Here is a 26,679-nt window from a genome sequence, read left to right as displayed (position 1 = left end):
TGCTCACTGATGTGCTGCATCCCTCTGTAGATATGGGGGTTGAGCAATGTGATTCTGTGCTCTAATATTGTCCTCCACTCTGGCATGAGGAAGTATCTTGCAGCCCTGCAGTATGTATAGGAAACTCACATTTCCTGTATTTTATCTAATCCTTCCAACTTTGCTATCTTCTGCATGATAGCAAAGTCCAGGAAAATAAAAAGCAGTGCCTAAGTTAGAGGATGTACAATGTTTTGCTCTTAGAATTCTTTTGCTGCCAAAGCGTGTGATGTCTGCTTCTCCTTTTATGAAGCGTTACTATAGCTCACTTTTCTCCTTGCCTGTCCTGCAGGCATGGGATCACAGTGGAAAGGTATGGGCCTGAGTCTTATGAAGTTGGACTTGTTTCGCCAGTCTATATTGCGCTCGGATGAGGCTTTGAAGAACACAGGCCTAAAGGTCTCAGACCTGCTTCTGCAAGCAGATGAAAACACTTTTGATGAGACCGTCTATGCATTTGTTGGACTAGCTGCTATTCAGGTAAGACTCAAAGGACTGGTGGAGGGGCTTGTGGACTCAAGCCGCCTAAGCACACTGTGGTAGTGTGTGTTTGGCCAATCACACCTTACAGTGGTTAATGGAAGCTTGTTTTGTGCTTCCAGTAAATGGCAGCTGTTTGAAGTCCCTGTCTGATAGGAGGGAGTGTCTTGCACCCTTGACAGTTTAGGGTTCTGTCATTTGCAAGATACTTCGACTAGTATCGATCTGGACTGATTTGCATGTGTATCTGAGTGTGCGTGGGGCGTTTTTCCCTTTCAAGAGACTGTGGGATGTCTGAGCTTTATGTAAATGTTTATGCCAAGGAACAGGCTTCCATTGAATGCCTTCTGAAGTTTGTTCTGCTAATGAGCTAAATGATAGTACATGAAGTCTGTTTTAATTCTGAATGTCAGTGTGGGATTAACTTTTTTTAAAAACTAGAGGCAGAGCTTCTGAAGTGATCTGGAAAGCTCGTCTTGCCTCTTTGTACAGATATGCTTTTGGCAGGCTCCTGTTGCTGGAAATAGCTCCTTAGTGGAAAGCTATATAGTGGAGACACCCAAACAGTACTGGAGTCACACAGCAATTCTTTGGGTTCATTTGAAATCAAGCTGGAGCTGCAGTTATGGAAAATAAATAAATAAATAATAAAAAAGAATGCAGCAAGACCAAGAAGAGTATCTGTACCAAAAAGGCATTTTGTAATGCACTCACTACTGCTGTGTGCCTTTTGAGTCCTGACACCTGCTTACTCTGGCATGGAATTACTAATCCTACTGTTCTCTGCAGATTGCCCTGATTGATTTGCTGAAGGCTGCAGGTCTGCAACCTGATGGGATTTTGGGCCACTCCGTGGGAGAGCTAGCTTGTGGCTATGCAGATGACTGCTTAAGTCATGAAGAAGCCATTCTTGCAGCTTATTGGAGGGGACGATGTGTTAAAGAGGCCAAATTGCCCCCAGGAGCAATGGCTGCTGTTGGTAGGTATACACGTACCAAAAGAGTGATACAGGAAAGTACATCTGGTCTCTGTTGTGTGACATTGGGATAAAATAGGGCTTTGAAATGTGTTGGTGAAGTCAGTCATGTATGTAAAAGTTTTGCTGCTGTTGCCTCCTCTTTTTCTTCTGATGTAGAACAGGTTATTAAATATTTCAGTTGATATAATGGTAGTAATCTCTGACCTGGAATACAGCAGCATTTTGGTACTTCATCCAAAACTTAAGTGGAAATGGAGAGATTTATTGATAAGTGACCAATGACAGAAGCCTGATAAATAGTCTTGTAAAGAGAGGTGAAAATCTGAGGCACTGGGGATTTTGGCTTTTATATATGTGTGTCTGTATATACACACACTTAATTTATTTTTTTAGAAAAAGAAAGATACTGTCTACAAGAGCAATGAGACGTGAAAGCATTAAGCTACTATTCTGTCATGGGCAACTGGCTAGTGGAACTTAATGCTGTTAGAATTTACTTGGCCCTACTAGCACTTGGGAAGAAGCTTTCTCCTGAACAAGCTTTGCTCAGTGTTTCTGTAAATCATGTAGTTTTTCCCCACTGTTGGGTGAAAGTTTGAACTTTGAGCCCAGCAGTTTTATTTTGTGGCATGGGTTCATGGTGACTTACATGTTTAAAACCAAATTTTTATTGGTAGCATGTTCTGCTGTTTCTTATTATTGGACAGAGTGGTAAATAAAAAACTGAAACACTGAAGAGAAAAGCTGTTGCAGGTCTAATGCAGTATGTTTGACTAGATCACTTATAATAATCCTAAACTACTTACTTTAATTAGTGTTACAAAGGGCTACCTATCTAATTTAGTTTTTTTTCCCTTGATATCAAATACGTGACATTTATCGCAGAATGTATCTCGGAGTGCTGCATCTAACATATTTTTAAAAATATGATGTTGAGTTCAAGTTGTTCTTCCTGTGACTTGTATCGGTGTACTATAGGACCAGATGCTGCACAGCTGGTTATGCTAGTTTAAGCCACTAAGATATTTTGTGTCTCTATTTCTGTGAGTCAAACTTGCATATGCTCTCTCCTGTTCTAGCTCAGATTGCTAAGGGTAAGACAAAACAACTAATTCTGTAGCTTCTTCAAAAGTGTGTGGGTTCCCACTCCATCCCTTGATGGGATGGTACAAAGCTACAGTTCTCTGTTCTTGTGCTCAATATCACAGTGATAAATGTCATATTAAAGCTATGTCCATCTTAAGAATCCTTTCCAGATTAGCAAAATGCTGAGTTAAGTGCAGTGATTGTGCAGTTAAGATTGCTTCCCCTTATGAGGCTCACTGCTAGAAGCACTTGTGTTGTCCTGAGGTCTTCCTTCTGCAGGTCTGACATGGGAGGAATGTAAGCAATGCTGTCCTCCAAATGTGGTACCAGCCTGTCACAACTCAGAAGATACTGTTACTGTTTCGGGGCCTCTGGTGAGCAAGGAACTGATATGGTGCACACTGGAGTTGTGGTTGGGACTCATGAAGTTCTGTTTTGAAGAAAGATTGAAGCCAAGTTAAAGCTCAGCTCCTTACAAAGGGGAGATGGATTAATACGATGTGGGGGGACATGGTGCTTTGTATAAACTTAAACATGCAAATCTTCTGTGAGAGGAAGTAATGATAGTGCCTCAGTAAGCTAGTAATAGAAGATCTCTTTACACTGAATAGTCTTATAGCCATGGGCATGACAACATTATTGTAAGGCTGAGAAGGGCAATAATGTCATCCCAGATATGGCTCCCCTTAAGTTGCAAGTGGTGAAGGCCATGGGGGGAGTACAGTGACTCATACAGAGCTCAGATACATTGTGAGCTTTTATTTTACTTCACTTATATTCTTCTTCTTAGGAGTCTGTGAATGAGTTTGTAGCTAAACTGAAAAAGAAGGGTGTGTTTGCAAAGGAGGTGCGCAGTGCTGGAGTCGCCTATCATTCCTATTACATGGCATCTATTGCGCCAGTGCTGCTCAATGCCCTGAAAAAGGTAATGTTGCCAAACTATGGCTCACATGGCTTGCGCTTGTGCATTCGGATTTGAGTATATGTGATACTGAGCTTAAGGGGCTCCTTTCTTTGGGAGGAGAAGAAAATCTCTTGAAAAGCTTATAGACCTCAGTGAGACCTGAGGCTTGAAGTCCTGTGGCCTCAAGTAGAAGGATATCCTGAGCAATCAAGCTGGGAAAAAAGGCCTGCAAAAAGGAGGGGCTGCTTGATTTTTACCTTATTGTTATCTGTAACATGTAAGTGTTCTGCTGTCCATCTTGGTTGTCTGTCTGTAGGTCATTCCACGCCCTAAACCTCGTTCAGCACGATGGATCAGTACGTCTATCCCCGAATGTCAGTGGCAGAGTGATCTGGCTAGGAGTTGCTCTGCAGAGTATCACGTGAACAACCTAGTGAATCCAGTGCTGTTCCACGATGGTCTGAAACATATTCCAGAGAATGCTGTTGTAGTAGAGATTGCTCCACATGCTCTTTTACAGGTATTATATTTGATTGTGTTGGTATGATGTTATATTGATGTGCTGCAGGAAGGAGATTGAGGGTCTGAGGACTAGGGGATAAAGCCGCTTTTCCTCTTCCCTCCCGCCTCCCCAGTTCTGGGAGCACTTTCTCCATCTAGTACTTTTGAGTGTCTCTCAGTTCTAACATTTTCTTGATAGGGGTATGGGGGTGGGACAGTGATTGATGTTACTATTAACAAAAAAAAAAATTGTTGCTTTATTTATTGCCGTGCATTTCAGATAGTTGATAGTTAGCTCTCTGAAATGTGCAGTAAGAAAAGCACTTCCTTGTTTAGATCTAACGGAGAATGTGTGCAAAAATTGGGGTGGGGGAGAGATTAAGGACTAAAAGGCCACCTCTATGCAAAACTTATAATCACTGTCTGTACACTAAATTGGTTTGAGATTCTTGTTTTAGAAGTTGGTGACTAGGAGTGGTGTTTTCTCCTATTCTCCAGGCCAAGTAGTCTGAGATTACAGGAGCTTGCTTTCTTCATAAACCGCTTTCCCCTAATGATTAGATCGTTATTCCTTTCTCCTCGCACTGTAGGAACTGATCCTTGTGGAATTAGCTTCATAGTAAAGGATGTAGAACATGAGGCGCATTAGGATGCGCTTGCTCTACAAGATCAGTGCTGTGATCTTGTGCCTATCACTTAAGACTTTGGTCTTTTTTATTTGGTATGTGGCATGCAAGAGGACGAAAGTCTTAAGCAGAATCATAGTTAATCGTGAATCAAGTTTAATAGTTATACAGTGCTTCTGAGTTCCAGACAGGGTGTATTTATTATGTCATGTTAGTCTTATTTATGCTTTGAAAGTGACTTGAATGGAGAATCAGAGCAAAGCTTTTAAATTAGTCAGATCTTTTTCTCAATAAAAAGGTGATACACTTCATGTTAAAATGATTATACAGTCTGGACTCTAATGGAAGCGAATAAAGACTACATCAGCTGGGTTTGAGAGTAATCTGGTTTTCTCTTCCCTCCCTTCCTTCTCTCATTTAAAGACCGTGGTATCAAATTGAAGAGAAGCTGCAAGTTAGATCAGATGTTCAAGGCTGCATTTTTTAATTTTAATAGCTGTCACTTAGACAATGCACTAGAATGCTCCAGACCACAAGGGGCTCCTGGGATTAAGGGCTTAAATTGAGGAGGGGGGGAAGGGTGTGAGTGGGGAGGCTTGAGGAGATGATCTTGCAGTTCTCAAAGTGCAGCTTTTGATTCCACTTGACAATCTGCTTGGGAAAGGGAGACTTGTGTTTTGGCAGATTTTTCTAATGTTGCATAGGTTCTGTTTTACCAGATAGGCTACTTTTTGAGGTGCTTGAGGGGTGTTGTGCTGTCTTCCTCTTCCCTATTAAAATGGTGCACATTCCAGCACCTAGCACACAGCTCTTGGCACAGAAACAGAAGTGGTTTGACAATTATAGAGAAAAAATCGGAAACAAAATAGTAGTGATGCCTTCCACCAGTGATTATGGACTCTACTTGACCAGGCTATCTTGAAGAGAACTTTGAAACCAACTTGCACCATTCTGCCTTTGATGAAGAAAGAGCAAAAAAGTAATTTGGAGTTCTTCCTAACACAAACTGGAAAGATTCATTTAACTGGGTAAGGAGACTAAGGGAGGAGGGTGAGAGGGGTATCAGTTAGAGAAGAGACATAAATTCTTTCCTAGCATGCATGTTTTCACAAAGATTGAAATACTCCATCCACAGACCTGGAAAATGGAGTTTACGTCTGTGCTTTACATGTTTAACATTCTTGCTTATGAAGTATTGCCTTGGGGTAGAGAGTGCTTGGGATGGGAAGATGCATTTTAAAGAGGAATCCCGTCTTAGGGGCCTAGGAACCTGAAACTAGCTCTTGGAAATAAGCTTGGCATCTTGTAGACTGTTAGAATTACAGACTTGGCTGCAATAAGTGCTCATGGTGCTCCTGACAAAATCTCAGATGTGGAGCCTGAGACCAATTACTCTCTGACCTCTGAAGTACTATGATCAGTTTCTGCACACCCTTGCTCCCCCAGACACATTGTCTTGCTCCATTTTGTTTTCCTAGGATAAAGGTGCTTGGAAATAACTTGTTCCCACCTGTGGAATACCCTGTCCCAGTGGGGACACCCCTTATTTCTCCATACATCAAATGGGACCACAGCCAGGACTGGGATGTTCCAAAAGCTGAAGACTTTCCAGCAGGTTCCGGAGGCTCTGCATCTGCATCTGTCTACGCTATTGGTGTGTTTGACTGTCTGTTTTGGTTTTCTGTTTTTCTCTTTCCCACTTTCCATCTGCATTTCTTCTGTAAAATTAGGAAAAAGGATACTCAAAGCAGCATTTTTTAAGCCATCTTCTTAATATTTTGTTTGAAGTGAAAAAGACTGGATGTGCTTCTGAAATGGTATGAAAGAATGTGAATAGAGCAGGAAACAGTTATGATTCAGACTCTCAGTAGTTTTAAGAGCTATGTGTTGCCAGGAAGGATAGTTGCAACAGTTAGAACCTCTTACAGATACTGAGGGGGAAATACCTCTTTATTAAGGTGTCTTTATTATTTTCATTCTGCTCTTCATTCTTTGCCAGATGTGAGTCCTGACTCTCCTGACCACTACCTGGTTGATCATTGCATTGATGGTAGAGTCCTGTACCCAGCAACGGGATACCTAGTACTGGCTTGGAGAACTCTGGCACGGTCTGTTGGCATGGCTATGGAGGAAATGGCTGTTATGTTTGAAGAAGTCACAATTCACCAGGCAACTATCCTTCCCAAAAAGGGTGAGTGAGGAGTGCTGGTACAACTGCCAAACTGTAATGAAGGTGATGGCAGGGGGAGGAAAGAAATACAAGAGGAAAGTGAAGAGAAACACGGGAAGAAGACTATAGAGAATGCGACATAACTGACTGAAGGAATTCACTTCTTTGTTCAAGTAGCACATGTTAGGGTCGTATTTATTACGTGTTGTGTGTGTTGAGTCTAGAAATGGTGAAAAAGAAGTCTCTGCTTGAGGGTGGTAGCAATGAATGATCTCATAATCCTGTCTTTTTTTCCATGTTTTTTGCAGGATCAGTACAGCTGGAAGTTAGACTCATGCCTGCTTCCCACTATTTTGAGGTGTCAGGCAATGAGAATTTGACTGTGAGTGGTAAGTCAAAGTGTGAGTGCCCTGTCCTATTAAAATCCATTATGTATGAACATTTGGTGATTCTTACTCTTGCCACTGTACCCATCAGGGAAGATTTTCCTCCTAGAAAACACTGCTCTGAAGAACTTCCATAACCAGCTAGTTGACTTTCAGACTCAAGCCAACATGAGCTCAAGGTCTGGCCTCTTGAAAGAAGACATTTATCAAGAGCTGCATCTGCGTGGATATAATTATGGACCAACTTTCCAGGGTGTTCTGGAATGCGATAGTGAAGGTGAATTTACTTTCTGTAGAAGAATGATGAGCATGATTATAGTAATAATGAATATTTGATCTTTTAATTGTCTGTAGTCCACCTGACTGTGCTTTGTGTGGTAATTACACTTTGTGTGATAATGGAGAATAATCAAGAGTTCTGGCAGAGCACTGGGAAAGCTGTTACCTCCAATGTACAACTGACTGAGGCTACAGGGGAAGCTGGGTACACACTTCAGACTTTGTGTTTGATAAGCAGTGACTTCTGGCATCTGCTGAGTGACAAAATCACCATGATGTTTCTCTTTACTCTTCTTCTGCAGCAAGCACAGGGAAAGTTCTGTGGAATGGGAATTGGGTGACCTTCCTTGACACCCTGCTACACATGATCGTCTTATCTGAGAGTGGGCGCAGCCTACGCTTACCCACCAGGATTCGCTCGGTGTGTATTGATCCAGTGCTGCATCAAGAGAAGGTGTGCCAATACCAGGACAATGTAGAAGGTAATGTTTCTCATGCTCAGGCTGTTATTAGTTGTTTTGACTGCTGTGTGGATCAGTCTGTGGCTTCTTAAGAAGCAGGATGTACTTTGAGGGGCACCTCTTGGTTTCCAAGCCGTTCTGCAGCTTCTGTAAAGTCTGACGTAACACTGTTCAATAAAATGCTTGTAGTATTTGATACAAACTTACCTTTCTTTCCTGTCTTTCAGTTCTTGATGTTGTTGTGGACCCCTGTCTTGGTAGCCTTAAAGCAGGAGGTGTTCAGATCAATGGTCTACATGCTTCTGTTGCACCACGGCGACAGCAGGAACGGATCCCTCCCACCCTGGAAAAATTCTGCTTTGTGCCCTATATCGAGAGTAACTGTTTGTCTTCCAGCGTCCATCTTCATGCCTACCTGGAGCACTGCAAAGGTAGAGTGGGATTGTTTGTTGTCACACTGGGGGAGACTTATAGCCTGACAAATACAGGAACAGCTTCTCTCAGTCTAATTCACAATATCCAAGAAATAAAGTTTTGGTCTCTGTTGAAGACTTCAGCCGGGGTCCTATGTCTGTACACTTGCTAGAAGCTAAAAACTACTTCTAGCTGAAGCAGAAGGACAGGGCTTTGAGCAACCTGGTCTAGTGGAAGGTGTCTCTGCCTGAGGCAGGGGGGTTAGAGCTAGATGATCTCTAAGGTCCCTTTCAACCCCAACCCAAACCATTCTATGATCTCCAGAATGTGGGTTAGGAGTAGAACTGTGGGGAGGGGCATCTACCCGTCTATAACAGTCAATGTGGTGTCAAATGGCAAAACCCCCTCTGCAAGCAGAGGCACACAAATCATCTTTGAGGAGGAGCCCAGCCTAGTTGCTTCAAACACTGACAGGAGAGCCTACTTACTCAAGGCTTTAGCTTGTTTGTTTTGTTTTCCTCTGCAACCTGCCGAGATGCAGAAGCTTACATGTCTGTTCTCATTTGGCTGTGGGCATAAGAGCATATCCAAGGAAGGATAAAGTGGTTTAGTGAGGCATGCCAAAAAAAATCTTGCGTTTGCTGCAAGAACAGGATGAACTTAGTCTATTGTAAAACTGGTAGCCTAGTACAGTGCTCTTTGGATGGGGAGGCATCCACTCAGCTCATCACTTTAAGCGACTTTTCATCAAAGGAGGGGAGGGAAGTTACTAATATTTTGGCAGCTTTACTCTAATGATGAATTTTGTTATATCTCGAGACAGCAATGTTGTCATTCTGTATTGGTAAAGTGTCCTCACACTCATCCTTTGATTTGGCAATGAATTTTAAAAAATTATTTAAAATAAATAAATATTATTTATTTATTTATTTAAATATTTAAATAAATTTTTCTTCAGTGTCCAAATACTGCTCCCAAAGTTCTTTATGTATGCTGTAGTGGAATTCTTATTTTCCATATTGCTGTTTCTGATCTTGGTCAGGATAAGTTCTTTTCCATCTAGTTACAAAGCAAAAAACCATTTTAGTATTTTTGCTTCTGTGGAAACTTAACAATTGTCTTTCCACGACCCCCTAAATCAGAAGTTTTCTGTTAGTTGCCTTCTTTGAGTCAGACTCTCGACACAGGTAATTTTGGTGGTTTATACTGTCTTGCCATAAAGCTTCCTGTTTGGGGCTGCAGCTACTGCACAATACATAATAATATGAATGTTCTGGATCATGCACTGTCTTTGTGGTTGGGCTGACGATAGAAGATGCTGTGATTTGTGGTGCTGATCAGCTGGTGTAGCAAACGGAGGCAAAGAGAGACAAATCTTCAGAAAATCTGATTCTTTGTTTTATTTCCTCTTCTATTCCATAGATCTTATCCAGAACGTACAGGCTAAGGTGGCGGTGCATGGGGTCAAATTAGTCATCCCTGGACTAGAAACTGCAGTAGCTGCTGCAAAGTCCTCACCCATACAGAAGGGCCTTCAGCATATCCTTGCTGAAATTTGCCATCTGGAACTGAATGGAAATCTGTCTTCTGAGCTGGAACAGATTGTGACTCGAGAGAAAATGCATTTCCAGGATGACCCTCTTCTCAATGGGTTGCTGGATTCTTCAGAGTTGAAGACTTGCCTTGGTGTGGCATTGGAGAACATGACCACTTACAGAATGAAGATAGTAGAGGTTAGCTGGAAGCCTGGAATGGAATCATAGCTAGTGTTTCCAGGCCTTCCTCTATCATGATCATGTACTTCTATTGTTCCAGTTGTAATTCTAGATATCATTCATGTTTCAACCTCGTTTCCCCTTTCTCTTTTCTCACAGGCTCTTGCAGGAAGCGGGCGTCTCTTCTCTCGCATCAAAAGTATTCTGAATGCTCAGCCCCTGTTGCAAGTGGACTACATTGCCACTGACCGCATCCTGAAAACTCTTTCAGATAGTGAAACAGAGCTACAAAATGCTGGAGTTTCCGTTAGCCAGTGGGATCCATCTTGCCTTCCCTCTGGAAATCTGGCCAATGCTGACCTGGTGGTATACAATTGCTTAACAACTGTCATAGGGAACACCACTGAAATTCTCTCTAACTTGGCAGCTGCAGTGAAAGAAGGAGGGTTTGTTTTGCTACACACTCTTCTTAAAGGAGAAACTCTTGGAGAAATTGTCAGTTTCCTTGTAAGTCCAGATCTACAGCAGAAACACAGCTTCCTGAGTGAGGTAAGCCCCCTGGAAGGACAGATAATTTCTGTGGATAGTCTGGAGTCTTCTGCTTGCAGATGCTTTTGTGATGAAACTTGAGTAGACATTACCTACATGACTTTCCACTGGGGTACTCTGCAGAAAAATGTAATAAACCCTTCTTCAAAATAGAGTTGTGAATTTCCACATATTAGGTTGGGAGAGTAAACACTGAGTTTTGTTAGGAAAGCTTTTCTTAATGCCTTGAAAATAATTCCTTGTCATTTGTATAGCTGTATAATCTGTATGAAAACACTGGCCAGAACAATTCCTTTATAGCTAAAATAATGTGCTGCATTTTTGGGTGGGGTACAGCTTTATCCCTGTAGGATCCTAAAATCATCAGTGTCAGAATATCTCTCTTCCTTTTGATATCACTGCTGGGAATGAGATGTTACAAACTGGTGAAGTTCAGACAGTGAAGTGCTCCCACAGAGGAAGGTTTTTCTCATGTTTGGTTTTGTTTGGGTTTTTTGTGAGATGTTTTTCTGTTGTTCGCTTTTTGCTGGTTTTTGGGTTTTTTTCTTTTTTCACTTCCTTCCTTGCCTTTCTCCCCACTTTATCTGGTCCCATAATGAGATACAGCAAAATAAGCCCTTGGGATGTGGGGGGCAGCTGTGTGTCCACTTTATATCTGTGAACCAGTACATCATGCAGGTGAAGTAATGCCAATGCTGGCACAAGAGAGGAAGGTTGAATGGCTAGGGTAAGGGTAAGAACTGGGACATCATCTTCTCTTAGCAGCTGTTAGACTAAGAAGTAATGTGAAATGGCCCCTCTACAGGACACATGCATTCTTCCCAGTTAGAGAGGCTGTAGTCTCTCTTCTCTTAGAATCATAGAACAGTTAGGGTTAGAAAGGACCTTAAGGTCATCTAGTTCCAATGCTCTGCCATGGGCAGAGACAGTTTGCACTAAACCGTGTTGCCCAAGGCTCTGTCCAACGTGGCCTTGAACACCACCAGGGATGGAGCATTCACAACTTCCTTGGGCAACCCATTCCAGTGCCTCACCACTCTCAGTAAACAACTTCTTCCTTATATTTAATCTTGTCTAATCTAAACTCCCCCTGTTTAAGTTTGAACCCTTCTTTTGGAGTAAGAAGAGAGTAGCACTTCTAATAGTTTAACTCTTTTAGTCTGTAATTCCAGAGTGTGGTAGTTGGATTTTGAATTTTGCAATGATCTGGATTTCAGCTGTTCACTTTTTGCAAAGGTTTTGAAAAGAAAAGGGTAAGTTTCTCAGCTTTGTATCTTACTCAGTGAAGGGTAAAAGAGTAAAAAGAAAATCCTGAGATGCTACTGAACCTGATAACTTAAAACCTAGATCTGTCGTGTCACTAGTCTCATATTAGCAAATCCCTTGGGTAAGACACAATGCAAGTTGAATGCACCTTCTCTAAGGAAAATGATATGACACAAGCAAGTGAGCAGGACTTAATATAGTTCTTGAAATTTTTTAAATAGTGACACTGACACTGGACCTAGTCCTTGATACAAGGGATCATGCTGTAAAAACCTGCTGGTTTGTGCCTGGCATATGAAAAGCAAATTGATGCTTTTCTAGGAGCCTGCAGTTTGCATTTCCTTCACACAGTGGAGCTTCAGTATTTCTGGATATGCCATATGTGCATTGTAACTGTTTTTCTGAAATGCCATTTCATTTAACTTAAGTGTGTAGATGCTTCATGTTTCCTCTGTTGCACTTTGGTTTTTCTGTTGCAGGTAGGGCTTATGTGACATAAACTGGTAACATCTAAGCTCAGTGTTTCCACTTGTATTATTTTCTGTATTGGAATCTGTATGTTGTGTTTGACTGTGGAGGTGTACCTTACTGCCGGAATTAAATTCTAGGCATGTTCAATATCCTATGGGATTTGACAGCATGATCACTGCTTGGTTTTTTGCACGCCCTGGTAGTGTGGTAAAACTAGTTCCCTAACCAGGGCTTCGAGATACTTGTACTACTGCATTCTGAGGATCTTCTAGGGAAGGAGTAGTCTAGACATGAGTAAAATACTGTTGTGTTGATCAAATATGTATTTGTACTGAGACAATACAGAAGAGATGCCAAGATTTCACACAAAAGCAAGAAAGATGGACGGTGCCTGTTGTTCCTCATGAAGCTGTCTTTGAGGAGACTCAACATGAAGTGTAGCTGTGACTTGTATTTTTAGTTGGCTTTCCTGTTAATTGTCGGTTTACCTGATTTTACAGGCACAGTGGGAGGGCTTATTCAGCAAAGCCTCACTGAATCTGGTTGCTATGAAGAAATCGTTCTTTGGCTCAGTTATTTTCCTGTGTCGCCGGCAAGCCCCTGCCAAAACACCCATTTTTCTGCCAATAGATGAGACCCATTTTATGTGGGTTGAATCCTTAAAGGTGAGAGTTTGTGTCTTGGGTATCTGAATTTCTAAATCATTACATTTTCTAAATGAGATATTTAGCAATGTTTGTGTGTATTCAGTTACTTAAAATAGAAGTGACTCAACTCTGCCCTAAGATATGAGGGCTATTTCTTTTCTGTGGTTCCTAGTAAAACAGTTTGGGGCTTGTCCTGTAGGAGGTCTTGGCTGACCCATCAGAGCAGCCTGTGTGGTTGACTGCCACCAGCTGTGGGAACTCTGGAATCTTGGGAATGGTGAACTGTCTCCGCCTTGAAGCAGAAGGCCACAGAATCAGGTCCGTAAGCATGCCTTTGAGTCTTTGTTGGAAGTGAGCTACTTTGTGTTAGTTTCTTTTTAGGCTATAGCAAAACAAATAAAATAACTCTTGGCTTCTAGATGTGTGTTTGTTTCCAACTTGAACCCTTCATCAGCTGTCCCACCCACGAGTCTCTCTTCCCTGGAGATGCAGAAGATTGTTCAGAGGGACCTTGTGATGAATGTGTACCGTGATGGAAAGTGGGGCTCCTTCCGGCATCTTCCATTGCAGCAAGGTAATGCCTTTGAGGTCTGAGGATCACTTGCAGGGACTTGAGTCTGAATGAACTTAAAGTTGAAAATTAGTAGCTACTGTTGCTACAACTATTTTTATTATTATCTTTTAAATGGGTAATTTGGAATTCTTCTGCTCTAGCTCGGAGTGAACAGTAGCATATTCTGGTGCCAGCAAGAGGGATGAGCCCTTTAGAGTATGGGTAGTATTTCAGGCTAAGAAAGGGCTTTCTGGAGAGGAAATGGAAGAGGAGGTAGCAATTATACAAGGAATTTATTCATTCTGGAAAGTGTGTGCCTCTATGAATGTGTGTAAGGTTCTTATTGTAGAATCAACTATGTTGGAAAAGACCTTTAAGATCAAGTCCAACCATTACCCCAGGACTGCCAAGGCCACCACTAAACTGTATTTCTCAGGGTCTCATCTACATGGTTTGTGAACACTTCCAGGGACAGTGACTCCAGCACTGTCCTGAGCAGCCTGTTCCAATGCTTGAACACCCTCCTGGGGAAGAAGTTTTTCCTAATCTTCATCTAAACCTTCCGTGGCGCAGCTTGAGGCTGTTTCCTCTTGTCCTGTCACTTGTTACTTGGGAGCAGAAACTGACCCCACCTCACTACAACCTCCTTTAAGGTAGTTGTAGAGAGTGATAAGGTCCCCTCAAGCCTTCTCTTCTCTGGACTATCCCCCCCAGCCCCATTCCCTCAGCCATTCCTCGTAAGACTTATTCCCAAGAATAAGTTTTAATAAGACTTATACTCCAGACCCATCACCAGCTTTGTTGCCTTTTTCTGGACCTGAAATTGTTCCTTCTTCTGCAGCACAGCCTCAGGAGCTGACAGAATATGCCTATGTAAATGTATTGACTCGTGGAGACCTCTCATCTCTTCACTGGATTGTCTCCCCGCTTCGACATTTCCACAGAATGAATCCCGATGTTCAACTCTGCAAAGTCTATTATGCATCTCTCAACTTCCGGGACATTATGCTGGCCACAGGAAAGCTTTCCCCAGACGCTATTCCTGGTGAGTTAAAAATACACTAGAAGAAAATGTGTGTTTCTATTACTCTGCTAAATTTATTCACATAATCTCCTGAAAGTTAGTTATGCACTGTGTAAAATGTATATCAGGCTTTGTTTAGCAGGAAAGCACACTTTTGAAAAGGAAGTACAACCCTGCTACAGTACATCCAAAAAACTCCTCAAAGTTCTAATTCCAGTTGCAGTCCCATTTTTTCATGTCGCAATACTAATAAACCTTACTGTGAGGAAACACTACTAGCCCCATTGCATATAGATACCAAGTGTGATGTGAAAAAGCTTGGCGGAGGTTCCAGAGAAGGACAAGGTACATACCACAGTGAAAATGTTGAAGGTTTGTGCTGCCATGCTACTGGACATGGTTTGGTTTTAGGGAAGAAAAATGCAAAGTGAAATAATCTCCGGTCTGCAAAACGAAGGTCATAATATCTTGCCTTGCTGCGAGTTAAGAATGAATGCAATGTCTATTAAACGGTTTTAAAGCTCTGTTTAAAGGAGAGGGAGTTGGATGTGTGCATTTGGAGATTCTTATGGGTGACTACTAGGGCCTGATATCCTTTCATGACTTGAGATTAGTCTCTGCCTAAAAAGTTAGTGTTTGCAAAAGAATAAGGTATCGCAATATATTTTTGCTGTGATCCTGCTGTCTAGTTTATGTATCATTCTTATTTGGAGGAACAAAATTGCCTCTGAAACAAGAAATTTCCATGACATTTCTCAGATGAAAACTGGAAACTGAAGCAATTTAATCAAGAATAAAGAGTAAGATTTAATGAGACTACATCCTTTTCTGCTACTTTTGTAGCGAGAAATTAACTATGGTGGCTTACAAATTTTGTGCATAGTAGAAAAATCCCAGCACTCTTTCCGTCTGGGGGCTCTAATTTTTGGGGCCCATTTAGGCCATTCTTGACCTAAAAATTCTTGACCAAGGGATTTTTAAAAGAGAAATAGCCTTTGTAAAAGATGATAATGTTCTTTCAGGTAACTGGGCTTTGCAGCAGTGCATGCTGGGCATGGAGTTCTCAGGACGGGACCTGGCTGGAAGAAGGGTGATGGGATTGCTGCCAGCAAAGGGGCTGGCTACAGTGGTAGACTGTGATAAGAGATTTCTATGGGAGGTGCCTAAAAACTGGTAGGTCCACTTCTGTCTTCTGGTGTGTGGTTTAGATTTGCCTTCCTGCCTGAGGCTGATGACAGCCCTAATCAGACCAGAGTAATGCACAGTGGGTAGGTTCCCCACTGGGAAATTATAAGAGTTATTTTCCTGAGCAGCTGCAGGATTTGGCTTAGATTCACTGCAGGAGTTGAGCATTAGTTTTTGTATAGTGGCTTGCATAGGTTCTTATCTCCTTCTTAGGCCCTTAGATCAAAAAGTGTAAATGTTTCTCAGTCATGCAGCAGACTGCCACAGCTGCCAAGAATTTTATTGTTCTGCAAAAGTATTTTGGTAACTAAGCAGTAACATAATCAACACCAAAATCCCAGTGTATGTGTGAGCTATCTTAGCAGTTTAACCTTTCCACTGAAGAAAAGCAAATTTCCTCAGAGAATCTAGTAGTCTTCTCCAAGGCTAAAGAGACCTTCTCTCTTTCACTTTGCTGCTTAGGACTCTGGAAGAAGCAGCTTCAGTGCCTGTGGTTTATGCCACTGCTTATTATGCTTTGGTGGTTCGAGGTGGTATGAAGAAGGGTGAGAGTATCCTTATTCACTCTGGCTCAGGAGGTGTTGGCCAAGCAGCCATTGCCATTGCCTTGAGCATGGGCTGCCGTGTCTTTACTACTGTAGGTGAGTACTCGGGGTCCAGTGTCACAGGGGAAAATAAAATAGAATTTATATATATAAGAAATAATAATACATGAGAGAGGAAATTGTGTGTGTTTATGTATATAAATATGTATTTACATATGTACTTTTTCCTCCAATATGATCTCTATAACTTTGATCTAGTTTCTAGACTGAAAATGGGATACGTGGAAAATACAGCTACTGACTGTGCTTGAAACTTCAACAGCACAGACGAGTTTATATACCTCTGTACACTATATAACGAAAGCGTGGAAGAATATTAAGGCTGCTTCATTTTAAATTCAGTAATATGGTAAAAGAGTGTCTATCCATTGCAAGGCTTGGTCTGTTTCTAGTCCTTGCTCTAGCTCATAAGTGAGCAGTAATAACTAGACAGCCTTTGTCCTAACGTTTGACACCTTGAGAGCATGAGAACTTTGAAACAAGTGCTTGATGGCTGCTCAGACTTAGTTCTTTGGAAAAGATGTGCAGATGAAAATGGGCTGTTTCATCATTTAAGAACACAAACACACACGAAAAAAGAGCACTGGCATCATTCAGCCTTTCTTGTACTTTCAGGCTCCACTGAGAAACGTGAGTATCTCCAAGCAAGATTCCCACAGCTGGATGCCAATAGTTTTGCCAGCTCCCGAAATACTACCTTTGAGCAACATATACTGCGAATTACTAATGGAAAAGGTAAGAGCAAGAAATATTTTTTCCTTCTTTTGTCAGCTATGCCTCATTATGGAGTTGCAGTTTCTAAAGATAAAATGAGTCATTAAAAAGCAGGGTTAGGCTCTCAGCAGAGTTCAGAGTTGAGTTTATTAAATAGTTGCTTCTCCTTTCATTGCAGGTGTGAACCTCGTGTTAAATTCCTTGGCAGAAGAGAAGCTCCAAGCCAGTTTGCGTTGTCTTGCTCAACATGGGCGCTTTTTGGAAATAGGCAAATTTGATCTCTCTAACAACAGTCAGCTTGGTAAGGAGGGGTGTTGGGAAATAGATCTCATTAGGTTTAAGCAAACACGACAGCACAACCCGTATACTATCTTAACACAGACTGATCTTCAAATTTAGAGAAGCTTTTAGCTGGGATACTTCTATCACTAATTTATGTATTAGTGATATAGTCTTTCTATATGTATTAGATTTATATAGTGTTTCAACAAATGCCTTTTGGAGGAGCATAAAACATGTAAAATAATTCTCTTCTTCAAAGTCTTTGTTTAAAATCGGTGTAGGACATGTTGCCCACAGCGTTTGAATAGGAAAGTAGTACGAAACAGCATTTATTTCACATGGCACTGTTTACCACTGTCTGATACATTATAGATTTCCTAGATCTGTTTGACTTGGATACATGACATCCCAAAAAGTTTCTATTTGTGATAGATGAGTGCACTGTAAAACTTAGCAAATGAAGGTCATAGCTCCACAAGCTGCAGTTTTGCTCTCTGTTCTGGGTAAACTTAATTAGTGAAAGTTAATGGAATTTTTGAGATAACTACAGAGAACCTGATCTTAAGAGAACCTTAATTTGTTGTTTCACGAAGTATCTGTGCCATTTTGAATAGAATGTGATAGTTCCGGTTGGAAGGGACCTGCATGTTTGAGTACCTTCCTATTGTTTTTAAATTGCGGGGCCCAAAACTGCACACAGAGCTCCATGTGAGGCTGCACCAACACTAAATACAGCAGGACAGTCACCTCTCGCCCGGCTGGTTCTGCTGTGTCTGGCAAACCCCAGGATGCGGTTTGCTCTCTTAGCTGCCAGGTCACACTGCTGGCTCCTATTGAGCTTGCTGCTAACCAGTTCTCTGCAGTCCCTTTCTGCAGAGCTGCTCTCCAGCCAGTCCTCTCCTAACTTGTGTCTGGCATTATTTGGTCTCAGGTACAGAATCTGGCATTTGTTCTTGATAAATTTCCTGTCATTGATGAATGCCCAATGTTCCAGTCTATCCAGGCCCCCCTGCATGGCCTCTTTTTTTTCTCGAGAGAGTCAATAGCACCTCCTAGTTTTTGATTGCATCAGGGGCAAGATTTAACTTGATTTCTCCTGGATGGCAAAACAACTTCAAAGGTGTTAGTGAAAATTAACAAGTATGTTCTCCTGTTGTAGAATGATTTGCATATAGCAAGTGTTGACAATCTCTTTACATTTTGAGAGATCCTAGCATTTTGGAAAACTTCCTGTGAGGAAGAATTTCTTGTGGAGATGGACAAGGATGTACATGGGGTTCTCACTCCTCTATGACTAACTCAGCTAGACACAAAATGTTCTTTTCAGTGTCAGACTGACCATGTTATAGCCTGTCCTCTTGATACACAATTTTTGTGAGTGAGTTTCTGTTAAACTGGTCTGCTTGTAAGAGAACAACCTAATTAATACAGCTCTTAGAATGTATATGCAAGAATGAGTTTGGGAAATGTAGAATGCTAGCAACTAACTGCTTTACTCCTGAGCCTTACTTTACTGACCTGTAAAGGAATGTTTCTGAAGCAGATGACAGACTCCGTTTTGAAATGTCTGCCAGCATCAGGTCATAACCAAGTTGCTTTTTCTAGGAATGGCTCTCTTCCTCAAGAATGTGGCATTTCATGGGATTCTACTAGATGCAGTCTTTGAGGAAAATCAACAGTGGGAAGTAGTATCAGAGTTGTTGAAGAAAGGCATAAAAGATGGGGTAGTAAAACCCCTGAGGCGTACAGTCTTTAACAAAGAAGAGGTAGAAGCTGCCTTCAGGTTCATGGCACAAGGAAAACATATTGGCAAAGTTATGATCAAGGTAATGAAATAATGACTGATTCTCATCCTCTGTAGGTAACTGTATTGGGTATTTTTGATCCAGTTCCAGCTGAAGTTGAGTAACTGGGACAGCACAGGGTGGTTATTTCTACTGCAGGCATTATAACAGGTGTTCCTGGGGTGGCTGGAGGAGCCAGGCCCGGAGCAGGAGGTTCAGGGGTGACATCTGGGGGCAGCTCATCTGAACTATGTTTTTTCTGCATGGGGGCAGGTCCAGGAGGAGGAACTGGAATCTCCTCTGAGAAGGTCTGACCCGGTTAAAATCTCTGCCGTCTCCCGAACCTCCTGTCCACCTACCAAGTCTTACATCATCACAGGGGGCCTAGGAGGATTTGGGCTTGAGTTGGCACAATGGCTAGTTGAGAGAGGAGCACAGAAGCTCATACTGACATCTCGTTCTGGCATACGAACTGGTAAGCAAAACAGGGAACATGACTGCCTTTCAATAGATCTTGAGTTTATAGTTTCTTTCCATTTTTAAAGTGTCCTATCAGCAACTAATAGTGTCTTGATCTCTTTTTCTTTTCTCTCATGTATGTATTCTCTCACTTGAAACAAGCTCCTTTAGTTCCAAAGGAGGAGTATCTTTTAACTTCTTTTTCAACTACTTCTTCCTTTTTTTTTTTTCTTTGTTTATGCTTCCCAAGTCTATCAGCCTATTTTTTCCCTTACCCAGGATTTTTTCTCCAGCCTTACTTTTACCCCCTCTACAAAATCTGTCTCTTGCTACCTCACTGACTTGTGCCGTAGCTGTAGCATGGGAGATCACATGCCACAGGGAAGGACCACACAAAACTCTGTTGCTCAAGTTTTGTGTGGATGCTTACTTTTGCTCCTTCAGATAGCTGATGTGTAAAGATGTGCCCTATTATCTGATAACATCAGTAAGCATTTTTATTCAGTTTTAAGCCATTAGTTTGATTACAGTTGCAGAATTGAGATTTCTTAGTAGCAGTAGCCTTTTCACTCTTTCCTCATACAAATTCAGTCCACATAATTCTCTCTCTCTACAGATTTCTTTCCATTGATAAGTTCACAATTGTACCACTTGTTCAAACACATAGATCAGCTGTTTCTACTTAAGTGGAACTTAAGAACAGCTTCCAGTTGTGCTACTATAATCTGTTGCCTTACTCTAGCTGTTTTGTCCAATTTTCTGCTTGTAGCTGAATCGGGTATTATTTATCTGTTCAGTTCCTATCTAGTCGGAAAAGAGTAAGGAGCAGGTTAACCAAAGCCTTATGGTTTGAATGCTTCATCCCAGTCACTGTTCACCTTTATTTTTACAGGCTATCAGGCTGAACGTGTTAGGCAGTGGAAGGCACTGGGAGTCCAGGTATTGGTATCTACCAGTGATATTGCAACACTAGAAGGAGCACAGCTGTTGATAGAAGAAGCTTTGCAGCTTGGTCCAGTTGGAGGCATCTTTAATTTGGCTGTGGTAAGTGACTTGTAAGGACTTGTAAGGGAGAAAGAGCAGCCATTCAAGTGGCTTTTTTACAGAGGGCAGTCAGGCTTCATACAGTTTTAGATTGCATCTCTGTTTCAAAGGACACTTTGCTTTGGTCTTGTGTGGTGACTAAAGGCTTAAGGGTCTGGCCCCTTGACCTGGGAAGCAACTTGTATGTGGCTGGCGATTTCAGTTGACAAATGTTGCCTGAGACCCCTGGGGACAAGAAAAGTCCCACACAGAACTTGACAGCTGAAGGCTGCAGTGACAGTACTGAAAAAATCAGACTTGCCAAAAGCCATGCTGTCATTTCAGGGCATTCAGGGTATGTCCATACTGTAAAGTTACACAGAAGTATTGTGTAGTGATACCCTCTTGTATCTCAAGCCATGTGGCCAATTTAAATAGAAAAATGCACTTTTTTTCTTTTTCTCCCCTCCCCACAGGTCCTGAGAGATGGTATGATTGAAAACCAGACCCCAGAATTATTCTGGGAGGTCAACAAGCCCAAGTATTCAGGCACCCTTCATTTGGATTGGTAAGTGTCTGTAGAAGGGACAAATATGTAATGCTTTCATGGTCACAGAGCTGATAAAACTTAAAGCTGTTTTAAAAACTGAAGTCTTGCCTTAGTCTTCCACAATGACAGAGTTAGCAGGCTTTTCTGATGAAGTTTCTCTCTCCTGCTCTACTCCAAGGGTGACTCGTAAGAAGTGTCCAGATTTGGACTATTTTGTTGTGTTCTCCTCTGTAAGCTGTGGAAGAGGAAATGCTGGACAAAGTAATTATGGCTTTGCCAATTCTACCATGGAGCGTATCTGCGAGCAGCGGCATCACGATGGACTCCCAGGTAAGATGACTTTACTGGTTGCACAGAATCATCTTTCTCTTTCTCTCCAAACATCCAGAGGAGAACCAGCTCACCAGAAATTTGTGCCCTTGTCTGGATATTGAATGTTGAAGGCTGTTTCCTCTCCTAGCTGTTATCATGAGTCATTCATGTGTTGAATGAATACTGACCATTTAACAGAACAAAGGAAATGCAGGCCTTCACTTAGCTGGTTTTTAACTCCCTTTTATTGCTGCCTTCTGCTTTAGTTAGTTGTCTAGTGTGTTCTTTCTTGTTTTCTTCTCCAGGCCTGGCAATCCAGTGGGGAGCCATTGGTGATGTGGGTATCCTTCTTAAAACAATGGGACACAAAGAGATTGTGGTTGGAGGAACCATTCCACAGCAAATCAGTTCATGCCTGGAGGTGCTTGACATCTTCCTGAATCAGCCTCATCCTGTCATGTCTAGTTTTGTCCTAGCAGAAAAGGTCTCTATGAAAACTGAAGGAGGCAGTCAGCAGGATCTTGTAGCAGCTGTTGCTCACATCCTGGGTATGTGCTCTCAGACAAGCACTGCTGGGCAGTGTCTGCCATCTCAATGCTTTTGGAAATCAGTGATGCTGCTGCAGATGCTCTATTCAGCATCTCCTCCTGATTTCCTGTGCTGTGGGGGTGGTGCGGGACTGTTTGTTTCTTTTACACTGCTGCTTCTCTCCAGTAATCAATTCACTTCTTGACCTTAGTGTATTTACACACACACACACACATACCTCACTGTCTTGGGTTTTCTTTAGAGTGGACTGGCACCTTTCTCCAAATGGAGAATCAACATGAACAGCCCTGAAGAGCAAAATTCTGGGGCAGCACATAATAGAGCAAACACATGACTAACTTTGAGTACTATTGCAGCTTTCAAACATTCACCTTGGGATGTCCTTATGCTGCAAAAAGTAGCTTTTATGTACTTAGTGTATTCTCTCATCAGCTGTCATTCTGTGTGAACGTATAGTAACCATAGCTTTACTATGTGTTACAAAAAGTGCCATGTCCTCCTGGTTGTTTTGAGCCTTGTGAATTTTACCATTTTCCCCTCTTCTTGTGCTGAAAGTGAATAATCTCTGTCAATTCTGTTGTCTCTTTTGTGGACAGAAGCATGTACTGCCTCTTTTTTTTCTACCAGAAAAGATACTGATACATTAAAGGCAGTCTCCTGAGTATTACTGAGGGAACTGTCGGCAGTCAGACAAGTCTGACCTCGCGGAACAGATGTGGCTTTGAGAAGTCATGGGAAAGCAGCTGTACCAGCCGTAGGGTTAGTTTGGAAGGAGAGACTGTGTGAAGACAAAAAAGGGGGAAGCTAGTAAGAAGATTAATGGTGGGAGCATGGCAACATGGGGCACCAGAAGGTGGAGGTGGGGAGGAAAAGCTGTAGATGCAAGTGTTATTTTGAGAAGACTTTTTTACAGGTAAGGAAAGGGTAAGATACTTGAACAGTGTGAAAATTGAAGAGGAAAAGGGAGTGAAGACTAGAGGAATTGCCTTCTTCAGTGTGATGGATGTCAAGTGTTGCAATCAACCATAGCTGACGGTTTTGTCTCATGCTGCAGCTGAGGGTTAGTTGTGTTAGGTTTAGAACTGCAGTTTCAGTTAGAGCCTGTAGTTGGTGAAATTCCTCTAGGTGACTGTTCTGAACTTGGTCTAGAGCTGTAGTGACAAAGTTCACACCTATTTGGCTGGGACTGATATATCCCCTGTCATCCCTGTCATAAAAGCTGCACACATTTAACATGTACTCTAACAAGATCCTATATGAGTAGACTAGATGTGGGTTGTAGAAGAGGTGACTTGTTGAAAGCATTAAATGATCCTAAAATGTAATTCTCTAGCTGCAGTTTATTCAGGTTTCAGGAGAAAGAAGGAGGTGGAGAAAGAAGGAGGTTGAGAAGAAAACTGCAAGAGGCCTACAGCTGAAAAGAAATTGGCCTGTTATTGGTGTGCTCTTTTTTTCTCAGGTGTCCGTGATGTGAGTAGTCTGAATGCTGAGAGTACCTTGGCAGACTTGGGCTTGGATTCCTTGATGGGTGTGGAGGTGCGCCAGATGCTGGAGAGAGACTATGACATCATTATGACCATGAGAGAAATCCGACTTCTTACAGTCAACAAACTGCATGAACTTTCTTCCAAGTCCAGGACAGCAGAGGGTATAGTGCCTGCATTGGTGTTGCTGACAGTCACCTGAATGCAAATAATTAAGCTTCCAATCAGTTTCTTTTGTCTCTAGCAACAGAAGCCTCAAATAATGAAATAAGGTTATAGCTGAAAGGCTTTTAAGTGACAGACATGTCACTGAAGTGCATTGGGCACTGAGGTCAGGCCCATCAGTTCTGGGGGCAGGGTATAAGAATGAGTGTGAAAGCCACTTTCTTGCCTGGCTTGTATCTGCCTGTATGAGTACTCCTCTGCAGCTGTGTGCAGGATGCAGTTTGATACCTTTTACCTGTCTAAGGAATAAAGAATGTAATGTCATGCTTACTGTAAGCTAAAAGCATATGCAGTTGCTGAATATCTCTATCTGTGCCCTGATGATTTAGTGAGCCAATGGGCTAATCCAGAGCAGCCTTAAGATTCTCCTTCAGGACTGTGAGTGTGTGACCAAGACTGATCCTGACTCTAGTTGTATTTTGTCTGGTGTGCTTCCCTTCAAAGAGCCAAAGCCATCCCAACTGATGAAGACAGGCCCAGGCAAATCTCCAAAATTAGATTTGAACAACTTGTTGGTGAACCCAGAAGGGCCAACAATCACCCGCCTCAATGATGTTCAGAGCACAGAGCGCCCTCTTTTCCTTGTTCACCCCATTGAAGGATCTGTTGCAGTTTTCTACACTCTCACCTCCAGACTTCATATGCCCTGCTATGGGCTCCAGTGCACAAAAGGTATCTTAGTTCATCATCTTGAATTTGTAAAATAACATTCTGATTTTTGGTTGCCTTATAGAGATAGCTTTGCTTCTAGACTCTTAAACTCTGAGGTTAAAGATTGATACCTATAGCCTGCACAGGGTCATGTCAGGCTTCCCCAAATAACAAGAGAAGTACTAGGTTAGATTATGTATGGGCAAATGGAACAATTGGATGTTGCAGAGTCCCTGCCAGCAGATAAACATGCAGGAGAAAAACAAGGCATGGTGTTCTACCTGTCTTTGGAAAGCAGCAACATTACTATTCTTTGTCCAAAATGTTAAGTTGCTAACCATAATTCAGAAACTGACCTCAACAAAATAACCTGGATGTTTCCACCTGGCAGTGTCTTTCACTGGAGTCTGTTTCTAATTTCCTTCTGTGTTCTAGCTGCTCCCTTGGACAGCATACAGAGCCTGGCAGCCTATTACATTGATTGTATGAAGCAGATACAACCCGAAGGACCTTACCGCATTGCTGGGTATTCCTTCGGTGCCTGTGTAGCCTTTGAAATGTGCTCCCAACTGCAAGACCAACAAAATGCTTCCCATGCACTCAACAGTCTGTTCCTCTTTGATGGGTCTCATTCCTTTGTGGCAGCATACACTCAGGTAAGAGACACAAAGAAAGCTGTTGTCTGGGGATCATCCTGTGTCAGGGCTCACATTCTAAGATCCTGCTGCTCTAGATATGAATCATCTGAAAAGCTGACAGATGTCTTGACAGGGGAGTTGGGAAATGGCTGTAGATAGTGGATGCTTATGAATGGCTGAAGGATGGAAGCATTATTAACTGGTGAGGGCTAGGACACAAATGTTGCTATGATGAATCATAATATTAGTATGTTTCTGGAAGATCCTGGAGGCTGCAAGACAAGATCCTTGTGTAGGGGTGCTAGGAAATCTTGCTTAAGCATTCCCTTACATTTCCATTGTACTTTCTATAGGATACTAGGCTCTTGGCAATTGCCACCAGTGGATCTATCCTCATGGGATCTTTATTCCACACCCTAAGCTTTTTTCTTTTTTTTTTTTTTTCTCCCTCACCTTTTCCTGGTTCAAAGCCATTTGTTCCATAATTGGTTTTTATCATGTTCACATTTTATTCTTCTCCTACAGAGCTACAGAGCCAAGCTGGCCCAAGGAAACGAGGCTGCCTTGGAGACTGAAGCATTGTGTGCTTTTGTTCAGCAATTTACAGGCATTGAATATAATAAGGTGATGTTGGTTTGTTTGGGGTTTTTTGTATTTTTGTTTCACAAGAGGGCTGTGGTTTTCTGTTTAACAGCTGGATTATCAGATATTGAGACTAATAGAAAAAAAATTAATATTTCCAGCTGCTGGAGGTTCTTCTACCCCTGAAAGATCTGGAGGCTCGTGTGAATGCTGCTGCAGACCTGATAACTCAGATGCATGCAAACATCAATCGTGAAGCACTCAGCTTTGCTGCTGCTTCCTTTTACCATAAACTGAAGGCTGCTGACAAGTATATACCAGAGTCTAAGTATCATGGGAATGTGACACTGATGCGTGCAAAGTCTCATAGTGAATATGAAGAAGGACTGGGTGGAGACTACAGACTCTCAGAGGTCAGTCTGAGGCCCGCTGGTGACTGTTGAGGCTCTCTTGATACTTGAGGGAGCAAAAGAAAAGCACGGAAAATCATCCTTACTGCATGGGAAAGGATGAAACCAACCTGAAAGAAATTATGATTCTGCAACTATTGTGCTCTAACAAGAACTTAAAGTCCCTAGAAGCAAAGGAGTTGACTGATTGCAACCATTTTCTCAGGGTAGTGAGAGCTAGAAGGAGGTCTACCCTCTCTATTGGATAAGTGTTTCTATAGCTGGTTCTTGCAGCTGTCTAGACTTCAGATAATAAAGATATTAAGAGTAACTTGGTAGAAGTAACTTTTAGTCTCCTGTCTCTGTAAACTCCTAAAGTTTGTCTACTGCTTGAGGGCAGACTTCTGAAGAGCAACTGTCAGACTTTTGACAGAGGTCACTCTTTAGCTTTTAGCTTTTGGGGACCACTTTGAAGTTAGTATGCGGGTTTCTTGTGAGCCTAAAAACCTTACTTTTTTAGCCCATGGTCCAGATAAGGTCACTGGTCTCTAACCCTGTTCATGTAAAAGGGTTAAGTGTCTTACATTATTGTACAATACCAGGGAAAAGGGAGAGAGTTTCAGAACACCTGCTTCTGGTATCTCTTGTCCCTTCAGACTTCTAAGTTACACTCATTATTGATACTAGGTTAATTCGT

The 26,679-nt window shown here is 42.0% G+C and overlaps 1 protein-coding gene across 1 annotated transcript in view; it reads left to right on the top strand.

Annotated features, from left to right (window-relative positions):
* FASN (fatty acid synthase) overlaps positions 1–26,679 on the top strand; it is a 44,413-nt gene that overhangs the window by 15,526 nt on the left and 2,208 nt on the right. Inside the window, exons 10-42 of the mRNA XM_065694055.1 lie at positions 332–519; positions 1,309–1,498; positions 2,864–2,958; positions 3,375–3,509; positions 3,805–4,008; positions 5,528–5,643; positions 6,094–6,269; positions 6,615–6,806; positions 7,094–7,174; positions 7,263–7,448; positions 7,753–7,932; positions 8,139–8,342; positions 9,748–10,058; positions 10,200–10,589; positions 12,827–12,991; positions 13,173–13,291; positions 13,393–13,547; positions 14,368–14,571; positions 15,573–15,723; positions 16,198–16,376; positions 16,956–17,075; positions 17,233–17,355; positions 18,942–19,162; positions 19,394–19,595; positions 20,472–20,623; positions 21,079–21,170; positions 21,331–21,482; positions 21,770–22,012; positions 23,473–23,661; positions 24,167–24,394; positions 24,809–25,029; positions 25,537–25,635; positions 25,755–26,006. Of these exons, the coding sequence (XP_065550127.1) occupies positions 332–519; positions 1,309–1,498; positions 2,864–2,958; positions 3,375–3,509; positions 3,805–4,008; positions 5,528–5,643; positions 6,094–6,269; positions 6,615–6,806; positions 7,094–7,174; positions 7,263–7,448; positions 7,753–7,932; positions 8,139–8,342; positions 9,748–10,058; positions 10,200–10,589; positions 12,827–12,991; positions 13,173–13,291; positions 13,393–13,547; positions 14,368–14,571; positions 15,573–15,723; positions 16,198–16,376; positions 16,956–17,075; positions 17,233–17,355; positions 18,942–19,162; positions 19,394–19,595; positions 20,472–20,623; positions 21,079–21,170; positions 21,331–21,482; positions 21,770–22,012; positions 23,473–23,661; positions 24,167–24,394; positions 24,809–25,029; positions 25,537–25,635; positions 25,755–26,006 (5,915 nt within the window). The remainder of the gene's footprint in view (positions 1–331; positions 520–1,308; positions 1,499–2,863; positions 2,959–3,374; positions 3,510–3,804; positions 4,009–5,527; positions 5,644–6,093; positions 6,270–6,614; positions 6,807–7,093; positions 7,175–7,262; positions 7,449–7,752; positions 7,933–8,138; positions 8,343–9,747; positions 10,059–10,199; positions 10,590–12,826; positions 12,992–13,172; positions 13,292–13,392; positions 13,548–14,367; positions 14,572–15,572; positions 15,724–16,197; positions 16,377–16,955; positions 17,076–17,232; positions 17,356–18,941; positions 19,163–19,393; positions 19,596–20,471; positions 20,624–21,078; positions 21,171–21,330; positions 21,483–21,769; positions 22,013–23,472; positions 23,662–24,166; positions 24,395–24,808; positions 25,030–25,536; positions 25,636–25,754; positions 26,007–26,679) is intronic.

Source organism: Lathamus discolor, chromosome 13, assembly GCF_037157495.1.
Source record: "Lathamus discolor isolate bLatDis1 chromosome 13, bLatDis1.hap1, whole genome shotgun sequence".
Classification (NCBI taxonomy): domain Eukaryota; kingdom Metazoa; phylum Chordata; class Aves; order Psittaciformes; family Psittacidae; genus Lathamus; species Lathamus discolor.
Note: the sequence above shows the minus strand (reverse complement) of the source record. Positions and strands in the feature narration are given on the sequence as shown.